This window comes from Nannobrachium achirus, assembly GCF_963921795.1.
Source record: "Nannobrachium achirus genome assembly, chromosome: 5".
NCBI classification, from domain to species: domain Eukaryota; kingdom Metazoa; phylum Chordata; class Actinopteri; order Myctophiformes; family Myctophidae; genus Nannobrachium; species Nannobrachium achirus.
In genome coordinates, this window is record NC_137814.1 from 55,502,540 (window position 1) to 55,524,487 (window position 21,948).

At 43.2% G+C, this 21,948-nt stretch overlaps 1 protein-coding gene across 1 annotated transcript in view; it reads right to left on the minus strand.

The window, feature by feature from the left end:
• The window catches only part of ccdc39 (coiled-coil domain 39 molecular ruler complex subunit), a gene marked incomplete at both ends in the record, with an annotated part of 33,233 nt that extends 11,809 nt beyond the window's left edge, over nt 1-21,424 (minus strand). The window contains 14 exons of the mRNA XM_080725913.1: nt 190-313; nt 1,331-1,539; nt 3,091-3,228; nt 7,647-7,811; nt 9,050-9,244; nt 9,968-10,100; nt 10,707-10,810; nt 11,518-11,709; nt 12,806-12,934; nt 14,261-14,353; nt 16,156-16,314; nt 19,362-19,508; nt 20,251-20,370; nt 21,335-21,424. Of these exons, the coding sequence (XP_080582039.1) occupies nt 190-313; nt 1,331-1,539; nt 3,091-3,228; nt 7,647-7,811; nt 9,050-9,244; nt 9,968-10,100; nt 10,707-10,810; nt 11,518-11,709; nt 12,806-12,934; nt 14,261-14,353; nt 16,156-16,314; nt 19,362-19,508; nt 20,251-20,370; nt 21,335-21,424 (1,998 nt within the window). The remainder of the gene's footprint in view (nt 1-189; nt 314-1,330; nt 1,540-3,090; nt 3,229-7,646; nt 7,812-9,049; nt 9,245-9,967; nt 10,101-10,706; nt 10,811-11,517; nt 11,710-12,805; nt 12,935-14,260; nt 14,354-16,155; nt 16,315-19,361; nt 19,509-20,250; nt 20,371-21,334) is intronic.
• Nucleotides 21,425-21,948: the final 524 nt, after the last annotated feature.

Below are 21,948 nucleotides of genomic sequence, written 5' to 3' on the forward strand. Positions count from 1 at the left end.
GAACCCACAACCTTCTAGCTGTGAGGCGACAGCAATACAGATTGCACCACCGTGCCCCCTATGTTTGGTATTCTTTAACGATTTTGGAACACTTTTGAAAATGCTCGCCTATAATGACATGCCCAAAACGTAGGAGTAGAAAGGGACACATGATACTTGAGCTGCAATATAAAAGGTAATTTCTTTTACCTTTATGACGTAATAAGCCTGTGACATCTCCTCTTCACCTTCAGGGGCGGCCATGGAAAAGGTCAGGATCTCATAACGTTTCTTCATCATATCGATCTTAGACAGTCTCTCGTGCACCTCTGCACTGAAACAGGTGTGAAAAAACATGTTTATTAATCTTTTGCAGTGGTGTAAAGTACTTGAGTACAATTCTCAGGTATTTGTACTTTACTTTTTTTTATTTCCAATACTTTTACTTCTACTCCACTGCATCTCGGATCCAAATATTGTACTTTTACTCCACTATAATTTTTTGACAACTTTAGTTACTAGTTATTTTGTAGATTTATTACAAAACATGCATTAACCACTTCAGCCCTATATACAGTACATTAGGCTATTTTCTAAATATTTTCATACATGGTATTCCATTTAAAAATGGACATTCTGCATAATGAGTACTTTCTACTTTTGGTAATTTAAGTACATTTTGACACCAATACTTCAGTACTTTTACTCAAGTCAATTTCGATTACCGGACTTGTAAAAACGTATTTCCACATTGCCATATTGATACTTTTACTTAAAACATGTGAGTAGGCCTCCTTTTTCCACCACCGCAAAAGCAGACGTTCCTGTATGGCATACATGGGCAACTGGCGGCCCGGGGGCCACATGCGGCCCCCACCTTCATTTAATGTGGCCCACAGGTTAATACCGGAAAATGGATATATTATTGATTTCAGCTGTTACAATTCCAAACATGACCTGCTTTAATTCTGTCAGTCTATCTTAGTAGCTTAATGACTAGTAGAGTAGTATTAAAATGTATTCTTTTATGTCCGATGTATTTGTATTTAGGTTCATAAAGTTAACATGACTGTATAACTGAATTAGTTTAAATCAAAATGTTACATTTCAGGATTCCAATAAAAAAAATAACAAAAAAAAATGTAGGATTCCAATTCAAAAGAAGAAAAAATACCCGCTGCGATGCGTTTTGAGCTTGTAGATCTGCTATTTTTGCTTCTTTTGTATGAGACACTAGAATTACAAAGTTGGACATAGCATTATGCAATGTGGCCCTCTGGAGTGAAGGTGGAAATATAGTGGCCCTCGCCAATCGCCATCATCAAAGTTGCCCATCCCTGCTGTATGGTACCTGATGCCCTGTCTCTCCTGGTCGTGGATCTTGATGTGCGTGCCGAGCACCTCCCTGAGCTCCCTGATCTCCTCCTGCCTCTCCCTCATGGCCTCCTGCATGCGCAGCCTCCTCTTCTCCTGGCTGAGGGCCCCGTCGGCGCGCTCGTACAGCTGGGCCCGCTGGCGCTGCACCTGCAGCCTCAGCACCTTCTCCTCCACCATGCTGTCCTGATGGGTGGGAGCAGGCACGTGCACACATACAGTAGACATCAAAGGGGGCTTGAGCCCCTGCCCTTTTACCCAGTCTACAGACCATGAATGCAGTTTTCACTATGGTGAAAGAAGTGCAAATGCTAGGGGTGTAACGATACATTTTAATAGCGATTCGATACACATCACAATACATGGTTGACGATACGATACATGGACAATATTGCTTCATTCATGGCGATGCGATACGATTCGATTCAATGATTTAAAATCAATATAGTAACTATTTAGCAAAGAAATTAAATGTGAAAAGTGTGGATAGTGCAGGTTTTTAAGGGAAACATATATTATTATGGATATAAATAAGTAATCACTGTGATTCTCTAGCAAATACATGGACATTTTATTTGAACACGTATGGACAAACCTGCACATTGACATGAACACAGAGATTACACACATTTTATCGATAGACCAGTGTAGCTATATGGAAAAGAATAGTAATTAAACCCCTCTTTTTAATTTTTTCTTCTTAACTCATTTAATGCCACCCTTTCACCACTAGAGGGGGCCAAGTGTGCCACAGACAATCCCATAGAGATATGCTGGTATATGCAGAAGCCCTGCAGCCATGACTTGCCTAAACACTTTCCTTTGTGCATGTACAGGAAGAGGATGAAGTTAGCTTGAAGTTAGCTATTGGCTACCAAGCATTTTAAAAGCCTTATTTTCGTCAACTTAGCCATGATTAAACCTTGCACACCTCATGCATGGGAAAAAAACAGAGAAGAATGAGCTCTAAAAAATCCAATGCAATCCTGGATTACATTGTTGTGGGTTTGTGCAGTTTGTTCACAGCTTTCAAACAAAAAAATCCGATTGGAAATCCGTTCAGGCATTCTTGAGATAATAGCCATTATGTTTTACACTGTTGTGAGCTTGGAGGTCTGCTACCTGAGTTGTATGGGGGTTGTATGGGGGTTAAACATGCAAAATCGCGATTGAAATCATGTTCACTAGTTTTGATGGGGTCCAAAAAAAAAATTTCAAAATTTTTTTTTCAAAAAATGTTTTTTTTTTTTTTTTTTTTTTTTTTTGGAATCACGTGTATACACGTGATTGGCACTGTGGGATGCGCTAATATATCACGTGTATACACGTGATTGGCACAGAATGAGTTAAAAATGCTAAATAGAATGCACATGTAGGTTGTATCGATACAATCGATTATTTGCACTGCCGATTCGATACGATACAAAATCAAATGATACGATTCGATTTAGCTGTTTTCATTTCGATATACTTAATTTTTTTTAAATTAAAAACGATATTTCGATGCAGTTACTATATCGTTACACCCCTAGCAAATGCCCTCTTTCCATGCCATACCTGAAGGCAGCATTCAAGAGAATTGCTTTGTCCAAACTCTCCTTAACTTGAATGTTGAATGCACGACATGTTGGAGGTCTGTCCTATATGAACAGAGTGGCTGTTTGCATGCAGGAGTAGCATAGGCTACACACATTTACTACTAACCCCTCCCGTGCAGCGGCAGCTCTTCACAGTTACCTGTTTTGTGAGCCTGATCCTCTTCAGCTCCTTGTCCGTGGTGTCGTTGAACAGCTGCAGCTCCTCCATCTTGGTGGTCAGATCTCTCTTCTCCGCCGCCGTCTTCTCCGCCGCTTTCCTCATGCAGAGGATGTCGTCCTGTCAGAGCGGAGCGGAGTGGCGTGCAGGCGCATGAGCGTGGGAAGAGATCGTAACATCAAACACAGGGTTCCCACACATTTGTACCTATTAATTTCCAAAACTTTTCCAGAATATTTAACCTTATTTCCAGGACTATATAACAATAATTCAGCTCAATAACGAGTCGCTTACTCCTATGCACATTGCACAATGCCCAAAGACAGGTAGTGTATGCCAGTGGTTCTCAACCTTTTCAGGCCGTGACCCCCGAAATAATCATGTTTTAACTGGGGACCCCGGCACCCTGACGAACACTAAGAGTTGAGGAATTTTGTATAACACGGTTCTATTGCGAAAATAGCCGATCTACATGCTCCCGCGAGGCGTTGTGAGCATGTAGATCGGCTATTTTCACAATGTCATAGCTATTTTTTCCAGGACCTTCCAGGACCCTTGATAAATTCCAAAACTTTTAAATATTTTTCAAATTTCAAAATATTTCCAGGAATTTCATGACCGTGGGAACCCTGCAAACAACTTGCAACAGCGGGAAGTGAAAGTTTTTTTAGGCCTATGTAGATTATTATATAAATAATATCTGATCGCAAATTATTTGAGATAATCACAATTATTTTTTGCAGAATCACCAGGATCGTTTCTATTCATCTGTGAATATGTATCTGTTGAAAAATAGTTGAAATAGCTACAAACACGTCACGATGTGACACGCTGTGAGCTTGTAGATTGGCAATTCCGCTATTTTGGAAAAATAGCCAAGAACATAATTAAGTCGCAATTATTAGTACAACAATGATGGTCAACTAAAATGTTGACATCCCTAGTAGCTGGCTATTTGAAGTTCATCTAAAACCGGATTGTAACTGGTCTAAAAGTGAAATTATTTTAGTCTAGCTCTGGTCCATAGCGTTAGTGGAGTTCTCGCTAACGCTATGTTCCTCTACCTCCGTATTCCTTGGCAAAACCGGAAAACCCCGCCGTCTGGTCCGAAAATAACAAAAACTGTTTCGCCCCTCATCAAACCAAAGGTATCAGTGGACAGTTGATAGCTTACTCTACTTAGTGGACGCGGGCTGAGCCCCCCACCACACGATTAAAATACATTTCTAGGGCAAAATGAAAAATATTCTACCGGATGGAGACTCCATTTCTTCTCGTTTTTCACTATTTGTCGTCGCCATCAAGGTGCCAACTCACTACTGCCGCGCAGGTCAGAGGACCGAATTACAATGAGCATTAGTCTCACTGGGTCTCACTGGGTGTTATTCAACTGTGTGACGTTGGAAGCGCTGTTTCGTAAAAACCTGGAAGAGCGTGATTATGGATCCAACTGGGAAAGATGGATAACCACGCCCCGGACTCATTTTTGAAGCTTGTGATTGGCTGAACCGGACGTAGGGAGCGCTCCGTTGTAGTCACTTGGACCGCGCGAGGTGCACCAAAACCCAATTATCATGGCGTTTATCGTGCGCTTGCCCAGGCCTTACGGCCTGGGCATAAATATAACGATTGCATTCACCACGGCTTCGTAACTCGCGCGGCGCTCCGCCGGCCGCGCGGCCCTGGCCCGCTGGCCTTCGCGCCGCTTGCAATGTCGTGGACAATAACTGAAAACGAGCGCTCTTTGCCGTTTCCATCCATCTTTCCCAGTTGGATCCATAATCACGCTCCACTGATACCTTTGGTTTGATGAGGGGCGAAACAGTTTTTGTTATTTTTGGACCAGACGGCGGGGTGTTCCGGTTTTGCCAAGGAATACGGAGGTAGAGGAACATAGCGTTAGGGAGAACTCCACTAACGCTATGGACCAGAGCTAGGCTTAGTCTAGACGTTGAAACAAAGTCATTTCAATGGCTATATCATATAGATCAGGGGTCCTCAAATACAAATCTTGAAGGTCCACAAATACTTTTTTGAAACCGGTCTGGGTCCGGGGAAAAAAATAAAATAATAAACATATATATCCGCTTATTTTTATGTCGGTCAATCTTATATAGTAGGCAAAGATACAAAAAAGTACCAACCCAGGGGTTGACACTATGGTCTCAGAGGCACTTGCCCGTCTGGCAAGTACAGGTCACGTTCTACTTGCCCTCAGGTCATGGCCACTTGCCCTCATAATCTTACATTAGGGATACCTTTCTTATATTATTTTACATTTGCTAATGTTAGTTTTTTTTAGTAGTTTGTTGATGCAGTAATGGTCTTTTTCCGTTTCTTTCTTTATTAAAAGGGTCTTTAAATTATAACTTCACTGTCATCTGGCCTGGCCTGGGGACTCTGAGTCCTCCAAAATCATTTGGGGACCTCACTTCACTTGACTAAAGAACAACAACAACCCATTGAAAGGAGAACAGTAGTAAATCAATGTGGAGCAGAGATATTTTGCACTAGTGTTAGTTGCTCTGGTTTCTTTTAACAAACTGGGATAATCTTCGAATAATTTATGCTTGTGTCACGTGAATATCGATCTGAAAACAAGTTGTTGCGCGTCGGTGACGATTGACGAAACGGCTCGTGGCTCACTCCTGTACTGTACCGAGTACTGCGTGCAGCTCGCCATGCAGAAAGAGAGGCGGCCGTCACGGGGCCGTGGCGCGTCGTGACAAACTCTCCTGAGAGAAGATTACAATCCTGCAAACGTATTCACGTTGATGTTGATGTGCGTGAATGAAACCCACTGATTTATAAGTAGCTGCACTGTTGCAGGCTGCAGCTAGAGAAGAGCTAGCTGCTAGCTGCCTGCTTTGAAAGCTTCCACACACGGTCTGTGTTAACAGCCTGTCAGCGCGTCGTTGTCATAGAGATGACAGCTCATAATACTATGTAGCCAGGCATCAGCCAATCAGCGCGTCGTTGTCTCTCTCTCTCTCTCTCACACACGCACACACACAGTCTCAGAGCGCATGCAATGAAGTGAACGAGAAGTGGAAACGAAACGGAGATATTTTCCGATTCTTTTTTTTCTTTTTTTATTTTACTATAATTCGTCCTGGGTCCGGTCGGCGGTGCCTCGCGGTCCGGACATGGACCGCGGTCCGCCTATTGAGGACCCCTGATATAGATGCTTAAAACATAGCTAATCAACATCTAAAGCCAAGCCTAGCCATCTAAAAACATTCACTTCTAGGCCAGTTATAACCCGGTTTTAGCCAAGCCGTTTAGACGTATTTTAATAGCCTGAAATAAAAAATGCTCAGAGTGCTGGTGAAAGCGTTGTGGTGAAAGCAGGGGTCTTCAATTTTTTCGGGCCAAGGACCCCTTAGTTTAGAGAGAGATGAAGCAGGGACCCCCCACAACCTGTTCATAGATTCCATATAGTTTCATTGTTTGACAGCACAATCATCAGTGTATTTTGGATTCATGTCAATTTGTGGTTTCAGATATTTAACCACTTGAACCGTCAATACTTAACTCATACAGTGCCATCCGGCCACAAGGGGTGCTAGAGTGCCAGAAATTTCTCCATAGACCTTCTTTATAGCTTTCGTCGACCCTCTCCCAACTGCCTTGTGTTTTCACTCCAGTCAATGCTATGGGTGTCGAGAGGAGGAAGCTAGCTGACACGTAGCCAAAATGCTAACCCCTTTAGAAGCCCGATCTAAAGCTATTTCAGCCGCAAAAAACTTTCTCTTTGGGTCTGGGGACACAATCCGGAGAAAATCCTGTCTAAAGATGTGATTTATTATTGGAGTGGGCGGCGCGATTTGGCCGTTAGCGCGAATACGGCCCGTGGATGGCCGAGTCTAAGTCCCGGCCAAGGATGGACGTCTAGACCGGGGCTTCATTGAGGCCTCCGATAAAATAATTCATTTTATTAAATATCCCGGACATGTTCGGGATAGGCACCCTGGAATACGTCGCGCCGCCTACAATGAACATTGGGTGAACATTGGGGGGGTCTAAACTTTATTTTAAACCATTTTCAATGGAATAAATCGTCGGAGCATCTAGCGTCTCTCGTTGGTGAGCGCTGGGCGAGCCGGGACCACCCACGTTGCTCCAAGCAGCTCGGGGTAAGTAAAATAGCAAATAAAAAATTGTTTTTGATCCCGAATATCCCGAACATGTTCGGGATAGGCACTTAAAGGGTTAATACATTTGACCTTTCACTCTGTAATTAGTCATCTCTTTTTCCCCTCTACGCCAAAGCTCTTTGCCAAAAATAGATGATCTACGAGCTCACAACGCCTCGCAGCGCGAGGCATTGTGAGCTTGTGGATCTGCTATTTTTGGCTAAAGTTCTCCGAATAAGAACACTAGGGTTCAAGTGGTTAATATAAAAAAAGAAGAAAAAAGTTTCTACCACACAAAGATTTGGAGGACCCCCTATAGTAACTCTGAGGAGCCCCTAGGGGTCCCGGACCCCCTGTTGAAGACCACTGCTGTAAACGGTGATGAGCATGATGATGCTGTACCTCCAGCTGCTTGAGCTCGGCCTTCAGCACTTTGTGCGTCTTCTTCTTCTGCTCCAGGGCGTGGGACAGCTCGCTGGTCTTCTTCTCCAAGGCCTCCTTCTCCTCCGTGCTCACCTCGCCCTGTAGCCGCGCCAGCTTCCTCTCCAGCTGCTGGATCTGGAAGTCCTGCACGGGGAGGAGGACAGAGGGGAATCAATTTAAACCCTTGTTTGAGCCAAATCTGGGTTGAACTTGAAGAATTGATTTAATCCATTCAGAACGGGTACACATTATAGTGTATCATTATTTTATGCTTTAACTACTGAAAAATAGCAGATATACAAGCTCACAGCGCGGCACAGAGTGCCGCGCTGCGAGCTTGTAGATCTGCTATTTTTGAAAAATCGTGAAAATTTAAATTTTTTGACCCGATTCTATAAGTGTCTTTTGAAGCCATCGTCAAAGAAAAGGTCCTTTTCACTTAACTGGAGCTCAGTTAGTCTGTTCTTGAGAGACTACTATGTCAGTGGTTCTCAAACTTTTTCATGTGAAGGACCCCCAAAATGATATGTATTTGGCCATGGACCCCCATCTCAAAATATTTAGTTCCAGGGACCACCCGCGGCACTCGGTGCCACGCTGTGAGCTTGTATATCTGCTATTTTTCACTGGTTAAAGCATTCAATAATTCTAGGACCTAAATGGGTTAAACGTTCTGATCACCACATACTGTTCAAGGCCCTCAACCTCCTTAACCCCCAAGTCCCCTCCCGCTCCCTCAGATCTGGTGATGCCAACCTCTTGGAATTCCCCCCCAAAAAAACAAACAAGCACACCTGGGGTGACAGGACTTTTTCATTCCCTTTCGGTTCACTCTGGAACCCCCTCCCACGTCACATCAAAGCCGCCCCCACCTTTGCTGTGTTCAAAGCCTCCCCCAAAGACGCACCTATCCAGACTGCTTACCACACCTAACTCAAATCAAATCTCCCATCCTCCTTTCTAGTCCTAGCTTATTGTTTTAGTCTTTGCTAAATTTTGCTAAAAAAATAAAAAAATCTCTCACAATAAAGTTGAGTCAGCTTAGTACGGATGCCTCCCGAGCGCCTTCCTAGGAAGGTCCTCGAATCTCGATACACGTCCCACTGGGAGGAGGCCCCGTGGCAGACCAAAGACCAGATGAAAGGATTATATATCCAAACTGGCCTGGGAACGCCTCGGTATACTCCCTGAGGGAGTGGAGAAAGTTGCTCAGGATAAGGAAATCTGGAAGTCTCAGTTGGAACTGTTACCCCCGCGACCTGATTCCGGATAATCGGCTGAAGATGGATGGATGGATGGATGGATTTTGATTTGTTTTGTAAAGCGACTTTGGGTACGATGAAAAGTGCAATAAGCGTGATGTATTATTGTCATTATCATACCTGGTTGTACATGATCTCCTGCTGTTTGAGCAGGTTGTGGTCCAGTTTGTTCAGCTGACTGTCCAGGCCGCTCAGCGTGGCTCTGCTCCCCGTCAGCAGGGCCACAGAGTCCTTCTCTTTGGTCCTCAGAGCCGCCAGATCCTGTTTCTCACGGAACAGCGCCTCCCGCTGGCGCTGCAGCTGCACGTCCAACTCCTGCAACACCAGAGCTACTGTAAATGACACTTGTTGTTCCTGTAGTAATTCCATTATACTGTGAGTGACCCCACGTTCTGGATAAAAAAAAATCTGGATAGCTTGTTTTGAGAACCCGTGGGATACTTTTAACCTTCGCCTTCTCAAAACCAGAGAAAGACACAACGGTCAGAAATGGGACTTTGTGAGGATAGAAGGTGCTAGTGGGACCCCAAAAAAAGGTTTTAAAATAGGAAAGGTGAAATTTCATGGTGTATCACCTTTAACATTTTGGAGTTAGGTTTCGGCCCAACAGCAGAGATATAAACATTGCCTCCAGTGTTTCCAGAAGCAAGAGGAATGAATACCTTGTATCACTCTTTGTGATCTCTGTCAATGCCATTAATTCATTTTTTGACACATAAATCCGAACATAAAATTCCTCAGTACAGCATGAAAGGTGGGTACATTACTGCACTAGTCCATCTTGGGAGTTTCAGAAATATTCGAAAAGCATCATTATATGCCACCTGAGGTTTCTTCATTTTTGCATTGCTTTAGTGGCACCACAAGTGGGCTGTATAAAGTGGTGTGCTATTTTGACATCATCTGTACACATTTTGTGCCGGCATGTTGCCTTATCCATATAGCTTACAGCACTGGCGCTAAATAAAGGTTAGATCAAAGTCATCAAACACAACAATAGGCATGGGAGATCCGATGCAGGCTGCTCCTCACACACACCTTCATGGCCTCCTCTTCATCTCGCAGCAGCTGCTCCATCTGCGCAGCCCTCTCCTCCGTGGTGAGGACCGTCTGCTGCACCGTCTGCAGCTTCTGCTCCAACGCAGCCCTGCGCAGCTGGGCCTCCTCCAATCTGCAGCGCACACACAGACACAGACACAGACACACAGACACACACACACACACACACACACACACACACACACACACACACACACACACACACACACACACACACACACACAATCATTTACAATCAAAGACACACTACATTGTAAGGTTCTCTGCTGTAGGGTTGGACTAACTTTAGTGGTTCTCAACTTTTTTTCCTTTGTGGCCCCTTTCCTTACATTGGAAAACAGTCCCCCCCCCAACACACACACACACACGCACACGCGCACACACACACACACACACACACACACACACACACACACACACACACACACACACACACACACACACACACACACACACACACACACACACACACACACACACACACACACACACACACACACACCTTGTATATAAATAGCGGAAATAGCCACTCTGCATGCTCAGAACGCGCCATGATTCGCGACGTTTGGAACTTTTCTTTATGTTGAATATTTTGGACAATTCAAACATAAGGATACCAGGTTGAAAGTGGCTGAAAGCATGTTTTGATCTTGTGCAACAGGCTTAAGCTTTTGCCACAGAGACCCGGAACCCAGACTGGGGGAAACAGTGCACTAACTTGTTGGTTTTGTCCTGGATGGTTCTCTTCTGGCTGGAGATCTGCGACCTCACAGACTCCACGTCCGTGGCCGTTCTGTCCACCATGTGCTTCAGGCTCTCCAACTGCAAAAGAAAACACTTTTTTAATGTATTTCCTCTACGTTTAATAACAGCACACAGTAATCATGAAGCAGACATGACGCTATTTAAGCCCTATACCGGTATATACATAAAAAAAATCAAACCTCGGTTCGAAGTGAAGCGGTGAACTTTTATTCTATGTGTTCTAGAGCTATGAACTCTGTGATCTATACATTCTTCCAATTCTGAATGAATGAATGATTTTATCTGGAGGGCCGAATTGTCATGTGAAGCTTGACCAATCCACAAAGTATGGTCTCACACATATACGTTACACACATATTCTGGATGTACGGGACAGATAAAACCTGTTCATTCTGGACTGGAATGACCATATATGGACATGAACGGGACACACATGCTGGGACAGATAAAACCTGTTCATTCTGGACTGGAATGACCATATATGGAGTGGACATGAACGGGAAGCACAAAGCCACTCCCTGGAAGCAGCTTTCACCGCTTCAAAAATCTCTAGCTCTAGTCTGAAAGCCTGCACAGTAAAAGGTTAAATTCCCCCGAATAATATTGATTACATAAGTATCCTCGTATTTCTTTATAGGGAGTTTAGGTGAGTTTACCAGGGTGGACTGAATGTTGGGGTGGAGCATAGAAACCATGTTTCGCTGCATAGAAACCAATGGCTTAACACAGTCCAAATTTCTTTACAGTCTGTGGATGGCACCGACCTCGTCTTTGAGCCTGGCACGGTTCTTCTCCAGCTCCTGGTGCTCCAGTCTCAGCTTGTGGGCCTGCTGGTTGGCGGCCGAGATCTTCCTCTCGTGTTCCTTGTTGTTCTCCACCTCGTTCTCCAGAAAGACCTCCTTCTCCTTCACCGTAGTGCTCTTCTCCCTGATCAGCTGGTTCACCTCTGCTAGTTGCTGGGTTTGGACGACACACAGGGCAGACAGACAGACAATACATTTTACACTCAAAGCCATCATAACGTCGTTGTCGGGTGGAAACCTTGTATGTCCGAAACCGTTAGTTTTGTATTTATAATTTTAAAAATGATTAGTGAAAACAGCCGATCTACAAGCACACAACGCCTCGCACCGCGAGGCGTTGTGTGCTTGTAGATCGGCTGTTTTCACTACTTTTGTGCGACAGCCTTGGGGCTTTACTTCGTGAAAAACACACAAATGCGAAACTTGGAGATACAAGGTTTCTGCCCGACAGTGACGATAGTATGGTCTTCTAGATAAGAGTTGAGGCATTACGTTTAGTTGACAAGGCTCCACAGATAAATATTGTGGATGCCTAGCGGCGCCGCCGGTTCGATTCCCGATCTGGACGACCCTTGCCGAGTGTCACTCCCCATCTCTCCCCCCATTGTCAGTCTACGGTCCTATCAATAAAGGCATAAAAGCCCCAAAACAAATCTTTACAAAAGACCGCCCCAAATTGTATATGTATGTCGCGGCGGACCCCAATCTGAAAATATTTTGTGTCATTTATTGGCTATTTGGCTTAGAAATGTGACAAAAACAAAAAAAACATATCCATTCTATCGCGAGTACTCGATAGAAAAAGGTCATTCTTTGGGTGATCTATCCCTTCAAAAAGATGTTGTTGCTATGTTAACCAATTTTGCAGGACCCCTTGGGGGTCCCCGGGACCCCACTTTGAGAACCACTGGTCTAAATTGAATATATGCCTACAGGGTAATTGTAAACATTTGCACATCGTCTCTGTTAGGTGGAAAACTATTACTTTTCAAGATTGAAATTTAAAACATAACAAAAAAGGCATATCAACAAGCTCAAAGAGCGTCGCTTTGTTCCGCGTTTCAGGCTTGTGGATCTGCTATTTGTTATGCTTTTATGTGATGCTGTAGTATGATCAAGTAGGACATTCATTTACTAAATAAAACACAAAGAGAGCTTTCTGCCCGACAGCAACAACATGGACAATGAGCCCTGCTTTTGTGGCACCATCTCAAGTAGATGGTGGCAGAGTACCCTCTCTAGTGGTTACCAGTGAACACTGCTGCATCTCGGCATCTCTGGTCCTCATCTGGGTGATGGTGTTCTCCCACTGATGGATCAGCTGCTGCCTCTCCACGTGGGCCTGCCGGAAGTTCTCTGCCGTCTTGTCCAAACTGATCTGGTGACAGAGGATAGATAGAAGGACAGTCACACGCTGGTCCATAGTCAAGGCAAAGTCCTCAATGTTGATTTAAAGGTCAACATTAGTATTTTACAACAAGCGTTCATATTTTCACAAAAGATGAGTGTTAAAATGTTTTCATTTACAGCTTTCTATCATTTTAGCCATTTTAGTATTTTGATTTCAGTGGTTGGGGGCATGCGTACAAGTGGCTAAATATGTCTTTTTAGACACAATAAGCTGACAATTTCTTTGTTATTATTGACACCAGCCCCCATAAGTCACACCTGCCCATGAAAGATTGCGGTGCATCTTGGGAATGGGCTTATTGTGTCTAAAAGGACACTTTTAGCCACTTGCATGCATGCCCCCAACCTTGGGGCATGCAAATCAAAATCGTTAAAATCACGTTTTAACACTCATCTTTTCTTTTCTCTAATGACTATCTAAAATATGAACCATTGTTCTAAAAAAACAAAGTTGTCCTTTAACTCTGAGAGCATTTGTGAATGGACCGAAATGGTACAGTAGGTCCATTTGAGTACATTTTAACAATCTCAAAGTTCAAGTTATATAGTGTTAAATAACTATATTCTTGGGGATCAAAATGTTTTATATGGTGATACCAATATCATCCAACAAGGAGACATCTCTCATGCTGGACACAATAGAATCACACAGAATCTGTCAGATCCTATGTGTCTAGGTCAGTGGTTCTCAACCGTTTCTGTCCGCGACCCCCAAAATAACCATATTTTAACTGCGGACACCCCCACCCTGACGAGCACTAAGAGTTGAGGCATTGCATTTTGTATAACACAGTTCTATCGTGAAAATAGCAAATCTACATGCTCACAACGCCTCACATCGCGAGGCGTTGTGACCATGTAGTTCTGCTATTTTCACAATTTCTGCCTCTAATGTTTGACAATTTGGCCAATGTTTAATTTGTCATTTTAGAGGTATTAAAAAGTCCTTAAATTGTCACTTTAGAAATGTGCAAATACCCTCTATACATATACACTTAAACTATATGTTGGTTTGTTTAATGTTGAGAGAGAAAACAATGTTCAACATTAAGCTAATCATCTGGGGACCCCTCTGGGGGCCCGGACCCCCTGTTGAAGACCCCTGGTCTAGATGAACCTTTGACACCATCTATATGTCTCAATAGAAGAGCAGGGAGGCAAATTACAACCACCCCAAATGTTTAAGTTCTATTAACATACAGATTGGATTACATTGTTTCCATTAAAACAGTTGGCACTGAGGAGAGGCAGGATGAAGAAGTGAATGACTGAGTGATGTGTAAAGTAAAGTTACCTGAGCCAGCATCGTCTCAGTCACTGCGTTGTCCAGGGTTTTGTGCATTTTATTAGCCTCGATGGTCTTCTTCTCTATGGCTACCGTGAGGGACTGAAAACAAGACACGATTATGGATGTTAGATTCGAAACACACTGAGTCCTGATACCCAGAGACCCCATTGGAAGTGAACATTGACATCACATTTAGGACCAAAGAAAGCCTATAACTGAAGTAGAGGTAGATTAATGTCATATCTCCAAATGGGCATCAGAATCAGGGGTGAGTGCAATAACACACTTTGACTAACTGACTGGCATGAATAGAACTTGCTTCTTTAAAGTCCTGATTTATATTTTTCTTTGTAAACAGTCAGTTAAAATAAATAAAATACTGACTGTGGGCGTCTCAGATTACCAATATATTGATATAAATAATGAACGAAAGACATATTTTCCTCATGAACACTGTCAAATACATCAGGGGATATTTGGAATTTGAAAAGAAAAGAGAAAAAAAGAATCAGTGAGCTTTTTCTGTGTTGTGAACAGGTACAGAAAGAAACATAGTAAAAAAAAGTATTTTCAATTTGGGGCGAAAACGCTGCAAAATTAGGGAATTATCTCTCTCTCTCTGTTACTGTTACTAAAATAGGGACCGGACGATATGAAAATGTAATGTCTCGAATATTATTGTGACCAAAGAAATTGCGATTTACAATATCTCGATAATCGAAATATCCCCAACATCCATTATCCTGGGGGCGGAACATTTGCCAAAAAATGTACACTCTACAAGCTCACAACGCATCACACATATTACATCACCTTTTTATGCTTTCTTTCATAAGTTAATGCCCTACTTCATTATACAAGAGTGTCGCACAAAACTACAAGCACAACACACCGTGTTGCGTTGTGAGCTTGTAGATCGGCTATTTTTGGGCAAAGAGATTTGGTAGAGAGTGAAGTGTATTAAGTATGTTATTTCCAGGTCCATTTTACCAATTATAGAGGGTTTATTGCGACCGTAGGTCGCATTTACTACCAAAACCTCCACGGGCTGTCTGTGCGTCAGTCAGTGAGTCCGTCACACTTTTGCCCTGCTCATATCTCCACAACCGTTGCCCCCATCCATGCCAAATTTTGCACACACACTCCTTGACTGCCAAACTACAACCTCCAAGGACCCCCGGAGCCCCAGGTCCCTGGGGGACCCCCAGATGTAAAAAATGACCAAATGTGCAAAAATGACCAAATGACCACCCCAACGGGGCTGCTCACGGGGAATTCCCGGGGACCACCGACTCCTGCTGCTCCAGAACGGATGCAAAAGTGGTGGCGCCCCCAGTGGAGGACCCCCTGCCACTGCAGCGCACATAAAATGCCGTAACTCGGGCTAGGAGCGTCCGGGAGAGCCGGGGCCGGTACCTATTCGTCCGCCAAGGCAACGCGGAGACCCCACCCCTCATTTCTCACATGGCCCTATTCTAGCGCCACCTTCAGGCCGATTTTTAAAACACATTTTTGGACACTGCTCCTACAGTTTTTGCCCTAAAATCACGAATATCACTACACAGCATGTCTACACTCATGTCATCAACATGGATCAGGAAGATTTGGGAAAAACACATTTTTGCCCTATTTGTGGAGATAAGCCACCTACGGTCGCTTATCTCCCGATTAGGGAGTCTTACTGGTATGCAGCTCGGCAAATAAAAGGTCAATCCAAATCCAAATGACAGAGGATAATGTTACGATAAACTTAAATCTCCACAATAAGATTATTGTGAGTGTTTTTTTTATCACGATAAATGATAATAACGATTATTATCGTCCCATCCCTAACTCAAAATGAACAGTGGCCAGCAGGACGGTGACGTGGGCCTGGGCACAAAGCGAGGCTCTGGTCTCACCTTGATCCTGCTCTCGTCCTGCTGGGCGTACTTGGCGATGGCCATGGAGTCATCGTCCTGGCGCGCCGACTCCTCCAGCCAGTCTTCCAGCGTCTGCTGGTCCCAGTTCAGTCTGTTCCTGAGGTCCTCCAGCTTCTGGTTGGCCTTGAAGATGTCATTCTGGAGGTGGAAGACACTGACTTCAGCACTACTGGTCAAGGTCAAGTTTGTTATATCCCAAACAGGCCAATTCATGTTGCAGCACAGGTTAAAGCCCCAAAAAATCCCAAGACTGAAAAATATCTTCAGACTATGTCCCAATATGTGATTTTTGAAACATGGCGCACGCAGCACACACCAATATTTAAGGTGTTTCCCTGAAGTTCTGAACTGCCTTCACTGAATGTGTGTGTGCCAATCCATGCTTCATTTTATAGAAGTATCTTCTGAAGTTCTTTTGTATTCTATTGCTTGTCTGGCCAATTCAAATACTCATATCTTGAAATTATAACTGCTTTTTAGTTTGGAGATCACTTGACTAGCATTTTGACGACTTTGTCATTCACGCCATGGCCATCACTACGCTTCCCCCTTATTTATATATATTGTTTGCGGCTCTGCACTGAAATAGACCCTATGGAATCCTCAAGACTGAAATCGGTCCCCAGGACTGAGAACTTGGTTCTGTGCAGCAGATAATAATAATGTGTACATATTGTTTTTAGTTGCAGGGGCCTCTAACCGTTTGCCGGAAGGCAAGAATTCATATTCCGAATTGAGGGGATGATGAGAGCTGTCCGCTTTAATAGATGAGGCTTTCCTAAGGAACTGCTTGTCATATGACTCAGAAAGCTGTATTTTCCCCCCTAAATCTTGCTAGCCTCCCTCACAACCCCATTAAGGGCATTCTTCTGTCTAACGCCAAGATTTCCATACCAACAAATGATAGCAAAGGAAATAACAGACTCTAAGAAAGCCCCAGAACAAAATCATCAATGGCTTATCCACCTGAAATGTGGCTAGCTTCCTTAAACAGAAGAGGCGCTGCTGACCTTTCTTACACTCCATTTCAGTATTTAAGTCACATTTCAGACAACTTAAATACTGAAATGTTGTGTAAGAAAGGTCACTACAGCACACATAAGGCCTTGAAGATGTCATTCTGGAGATAGAAGACACTGGCTTCAGCACTACTGCACACATATATATCATATAGGCTATATATATATAGGCCTATATATATTTGAACAAATATATCGCTGTTGTCGGGCAGAAAACTTGTAACTCCATATTACATCACCTTTTTATGCTTTCTTTCATAAGTTAATGCCCTACTTCATTATACAAGAGTGTCGCACAAAACTACAAGCTCACGCCATGTTGTGTTGTGAGCTTGAAGATCGGCTAATTTTCCACCTTTTTTTTCACCCGACAGCGACGATATCCAACTAGGGGTGCAACAGTTTATCGAACTATTCAATTTAATTTTAAAATTTTGATTTTATTTAATTTGGGGGTTGTGTAACTCGTGTTGTGCTGCGTTGTGAGACTATTTTATGGCCAGAATAGGGAGGCAGATAGGTTTATTTGGTTAAAGTAGTAGTTCACCCCCAAAATGACTTTTTTTCTATTGATTACTCATGCCATGGAGACTAGAGTTCAATAATATTTTTTGTTTTTTGTCGCATTCCTAAGACAAAAATTTGATAACAATAAATTTACCCCCATTCGTTCCGGATGGTGACCCGTTTCGAAACGGGTCACCATCCGGAATCAATCGGGGTAAATTTACTATTTACTAATTTTTGTCTTAGGAATGTGACAAAAACCAAAAAATATTATTGAACTCTAGTCTCCATGGCATGAGTAATCAATAGAAAAAAAGTCATTTTGGGGGTGAACTACTCCTTTAAGGTGCCTCAACTCACTCAAATGAATTGTTCTTTGAGGAACCATTATAAAAACCTTGCCAAAAAAAATATGGGTCTCTAGATAGAACTATAGGAGTAACATTTCACCATTCACAAAATAAAACGGTTCTTTCTTACCGTGGTTCTTTTATTGGTGCTTCTTTGTGGAACCATTTAGCCTTTAAAGAACCATTCTTTTTTTCTGTTCAACTCATTAAAAGCCTCAGACATTAACGGATTATAATATCCAGAGTGCCTCCCACCCCCCCCCATTCACGGCCGTTCTCTTATTTTGTCTTATTTTGAAGGCCACCGGAAGTACTTCCGGTCTGACGTCATCGGATCCTTCGACTGAACCGATCATTGTTTATGTGGAGCCATGCTGGATCGGCTCGTAGCGTTTATACATGTGTTTTATAAGCGAGCATCTGCCTCCATCTTCGCTTCTAAAGTGTAGTTTTGAGATAATGGACATTAAAGATGAGGCGGCCCGTCCACCTCAATGTTATGGGATGACTATTGTGTGCTCGTGGAGCCGTGATGATGACAAATCAGCGCGGATTTCGTCTCCGGAGCGTCGGCCATTGTACTAGGTATTTTTACTCGCCGTTACAGTAATATATTACTTTTCCCGCGACATCGCGTGGATGGCACTATAGATACTCTATTACTTTTCCCGCGACATCGCGGGGTTGGCTTTTAATGAGTTAATACTAGGCAGGCTATATTATGTGAGTCTGGTCATTGGGATAAGGCCATACACCAGGGTTCCCCAATTAGTTTTCCCCAAGGGCCGAATTATGTCTAGGGTACCAAGCCGAGGGCCACAACATTGCAGGGGGCGACGGTGGCGTTCCCGCTACTCCAGCGACAGTTCAGATATCGTTGTTGTCAGGTGAAAATCTTGTGTCCAAAAAACGTTCGTTTTGCATTTATCATTTTAAAAAATGATTTAAACTAGTGAAAACAGCCGATCTACAAGCACACAACGCCTCGCACCGCGAGGCGTTGTGAGCTTGTAGATCTGCTGTTTTCACTACTTTTGTGCGACGGCCTTGTATGATTTGCGAAAGAACGTACACATTTGGAGATACGAGATTTCCATCCGACAACGACGATATACTAGTGCTGTTGCTGCTCTTATACCACCATTATCACTGGGGTTGGTGGGGGCCAGACAGTAGCCCCCCACGGGCCGCAAATGGCCCGCGGGCCGCCTATTGGGGAACCCTGCCATACACACTGTGTTGGGAGGACTCATGGTTTGCATTTGGTTACAGTTTGTACACTCTCAGAGTTGAGGAATAACAATCTGACCTCTTGGGTGTTTTTCTTCTCCCTCAGAGCTCCCAGCTCAGTCTGCAGTCGTTTGATCTCCTGTCCCAGTCGACCCGTCTCTCTCTCTGCCACGGCCTTGAGGTTCTTCTCCGAGTCCGTCTCCCTCTCCCGGGCCACGCGCAGAGCCTGCGGATAGGGGAACACGTCTCATAATATTCAGCGGTGGAATTACTCTGATGTGTTTTTCATCTCGGTGCCTTGTGGCATTATGATGTCCTCCCCACCAGTGTTGTTTTTGACAGCAAATTCTGATTTAGTTTTAGTCATAGTCTTTTGAATAAAATGCCATTTCATTTTAGTCATAATTTAGTCACCTGAAACGTTTTAGTTTTAGTCTAATTTGAGTCGACTAAATATCATAAGATTTTAGGCGACTAAATCTAGAGTTGATTTAGTCAACTGAAATGTAAATAATGACTTTACACTTGGTTGTGTCTGCGACGCGTTGTGTGCTTGTAGATCGGCTATTTTCAGCACGCAACACCTGAGAGCAACCAAACATAAAATTACTCTCTTCTCCACTAGTCTAGTTTTTATTTTGTTGACAAAATTGTCAATATATTTTGTCTTAGTCATCACAGCTTAGTTTTTATTTCGTTTTTATTTTCGTTTTCGTCAGTGAAAAAACGCAGTCGACAAACATTTTTGTCATCATTTAAGTCGACGAAATCAACACTGCTCCCCACCAGGCGTGTAAACATATAAAAATAATGATGACCATTTTCACTGAATGTTCAGTCGTTTATTCAACTTTGTTGCAACTAGGATTTAAACCCAAGAAAGTGCAATGGCTTGTTTATACATTGGGGTCCTTTTGTAGTGCTCAATTCATAGATGCTGCATTCATAGGTAGGTAGGTGCCACCTACCTGGGTGTGTGCCAGCTCTTGGTTGACGTTCTTCAGGTGTTCAGTCATGGCTTTTATTCTGTCCTTACATTCTCCAACTTTATACTCCAACTGTGTCCTCTCCTTCTCCTTCCGTTGGATCTGTTGGTGGACAGACATTATGGACATTGATTGAGTGAGGATTTTATTAGAGCAGAGGTCTTCAACAGGGGGGGGTCCCCAGAGTTATTACAGGGGGTCTGCCAAATCTTTGTGTGATCGTGTTTGAGCACTTGAACCCTAGCATCCCTATTCTTTTTGGAATATTAGCCAAAAAATAGCCAATCTACAAGCTCACAACGCCTCGCGCTGCGAGGCGTTGTGAGCTTGTAGATCGGCTATTTTTTGTCAGAAAGGTTTGGTGTAGAGGGAAAATAACTAGCAGACTAGTAGGTATTGACAGAGGTTAAATATAAGAAAATACACATTAATCCAATCTGCACAGATGATGCGTTCAAGTCTAAACTGTATAAGAAATGATCCATGTAAAGTTTTAATTTGCAACACAATTTTATACGATATGTAGTGGGGGTCCCTGCTTCATCTCTCTCAGAGCTAAGGGGTCCTTGGCCTGAAAAAGTTGAAGACCCCTGTATAGGTACATGACAGTACAGTTCACTGATGCAAGGTCAACTAAAAGGATACACCACAAAAAAGTATTATCGACACACATGTGGTTGTAATTGTGACCAAAGTTTGACTAAATTCTACAGTTTATCTTGTTAGTGATTTTCAACTCTTTTCATATTAAGGTCAATGCATTATTTTATTTATTTATTTGGCATTTGAGCCACAGACCACCATTTGATGACATTTTGCCTCTCGGACCCAAGATTTAGAATATTTTGTTATCATTGATTACGATTTTGTCCACAAACATGCTGTATTGAAGGGTCCATTTGGTTTAATTTTACACTCTGTTAACTCTCCATCATTTAGCTGGGGACCACCTGGAGGCTGGAAGCCCCTCAAGGAAGGACCACTGGTGGTCCCCGGACCACTGGTTGAGAATCACTGTGTTGGGAGTATTGCAATAGTTTTTATTTGTGTATGATGATCCACTCACCTCATCTTTCAAAGCGTTGTTTTCAGCGTTTGCCATGGGAAGAGCAAAGCCCCCATCCCAGCCTACCTCAGCCAAAAGCATGTTCGACATGTTCTCCTGTTGCAAAAAAATAGACAGTTAAAACTCATTAATTTGTCATTTGTAATAACACACTTTAAGATAACAGTGCCACCTACCCGCTTTTAACGTGGTCTTTACTTACCCAGTCACTCCAGAGAATCACACGCAGCACTTTTGTTTGCGTGTTGCTGCTTAGCAACGGACTCAGCTGAACTTGCCGCTAGAGGGCAGCAGCGCACAGTACAGCGCTCTCCAGTTTGATTGGCTGGTCAGTTGTCAGGTAAACCGCTGACACGAGGAAACCTGAACAGAGCAGCTTCCATGGTTTTCAACCCGTTTCGTAACCGTGACTAGGGTCCATTATCTATTCGGCATTTGAACCAAGGACCATGAGATGTAGTTTCTCATACCCAAAACATAGAATATTTTGTTTTTGGATAAGATTGTGTCCACAATTCCATGCTTTATTGATGTGGTACCATAGAGATAGCAGGCAAATTGTGTAGACTTCTTGTATATTAGGTAATGCTGATTATATGTGTAACAATAATTCA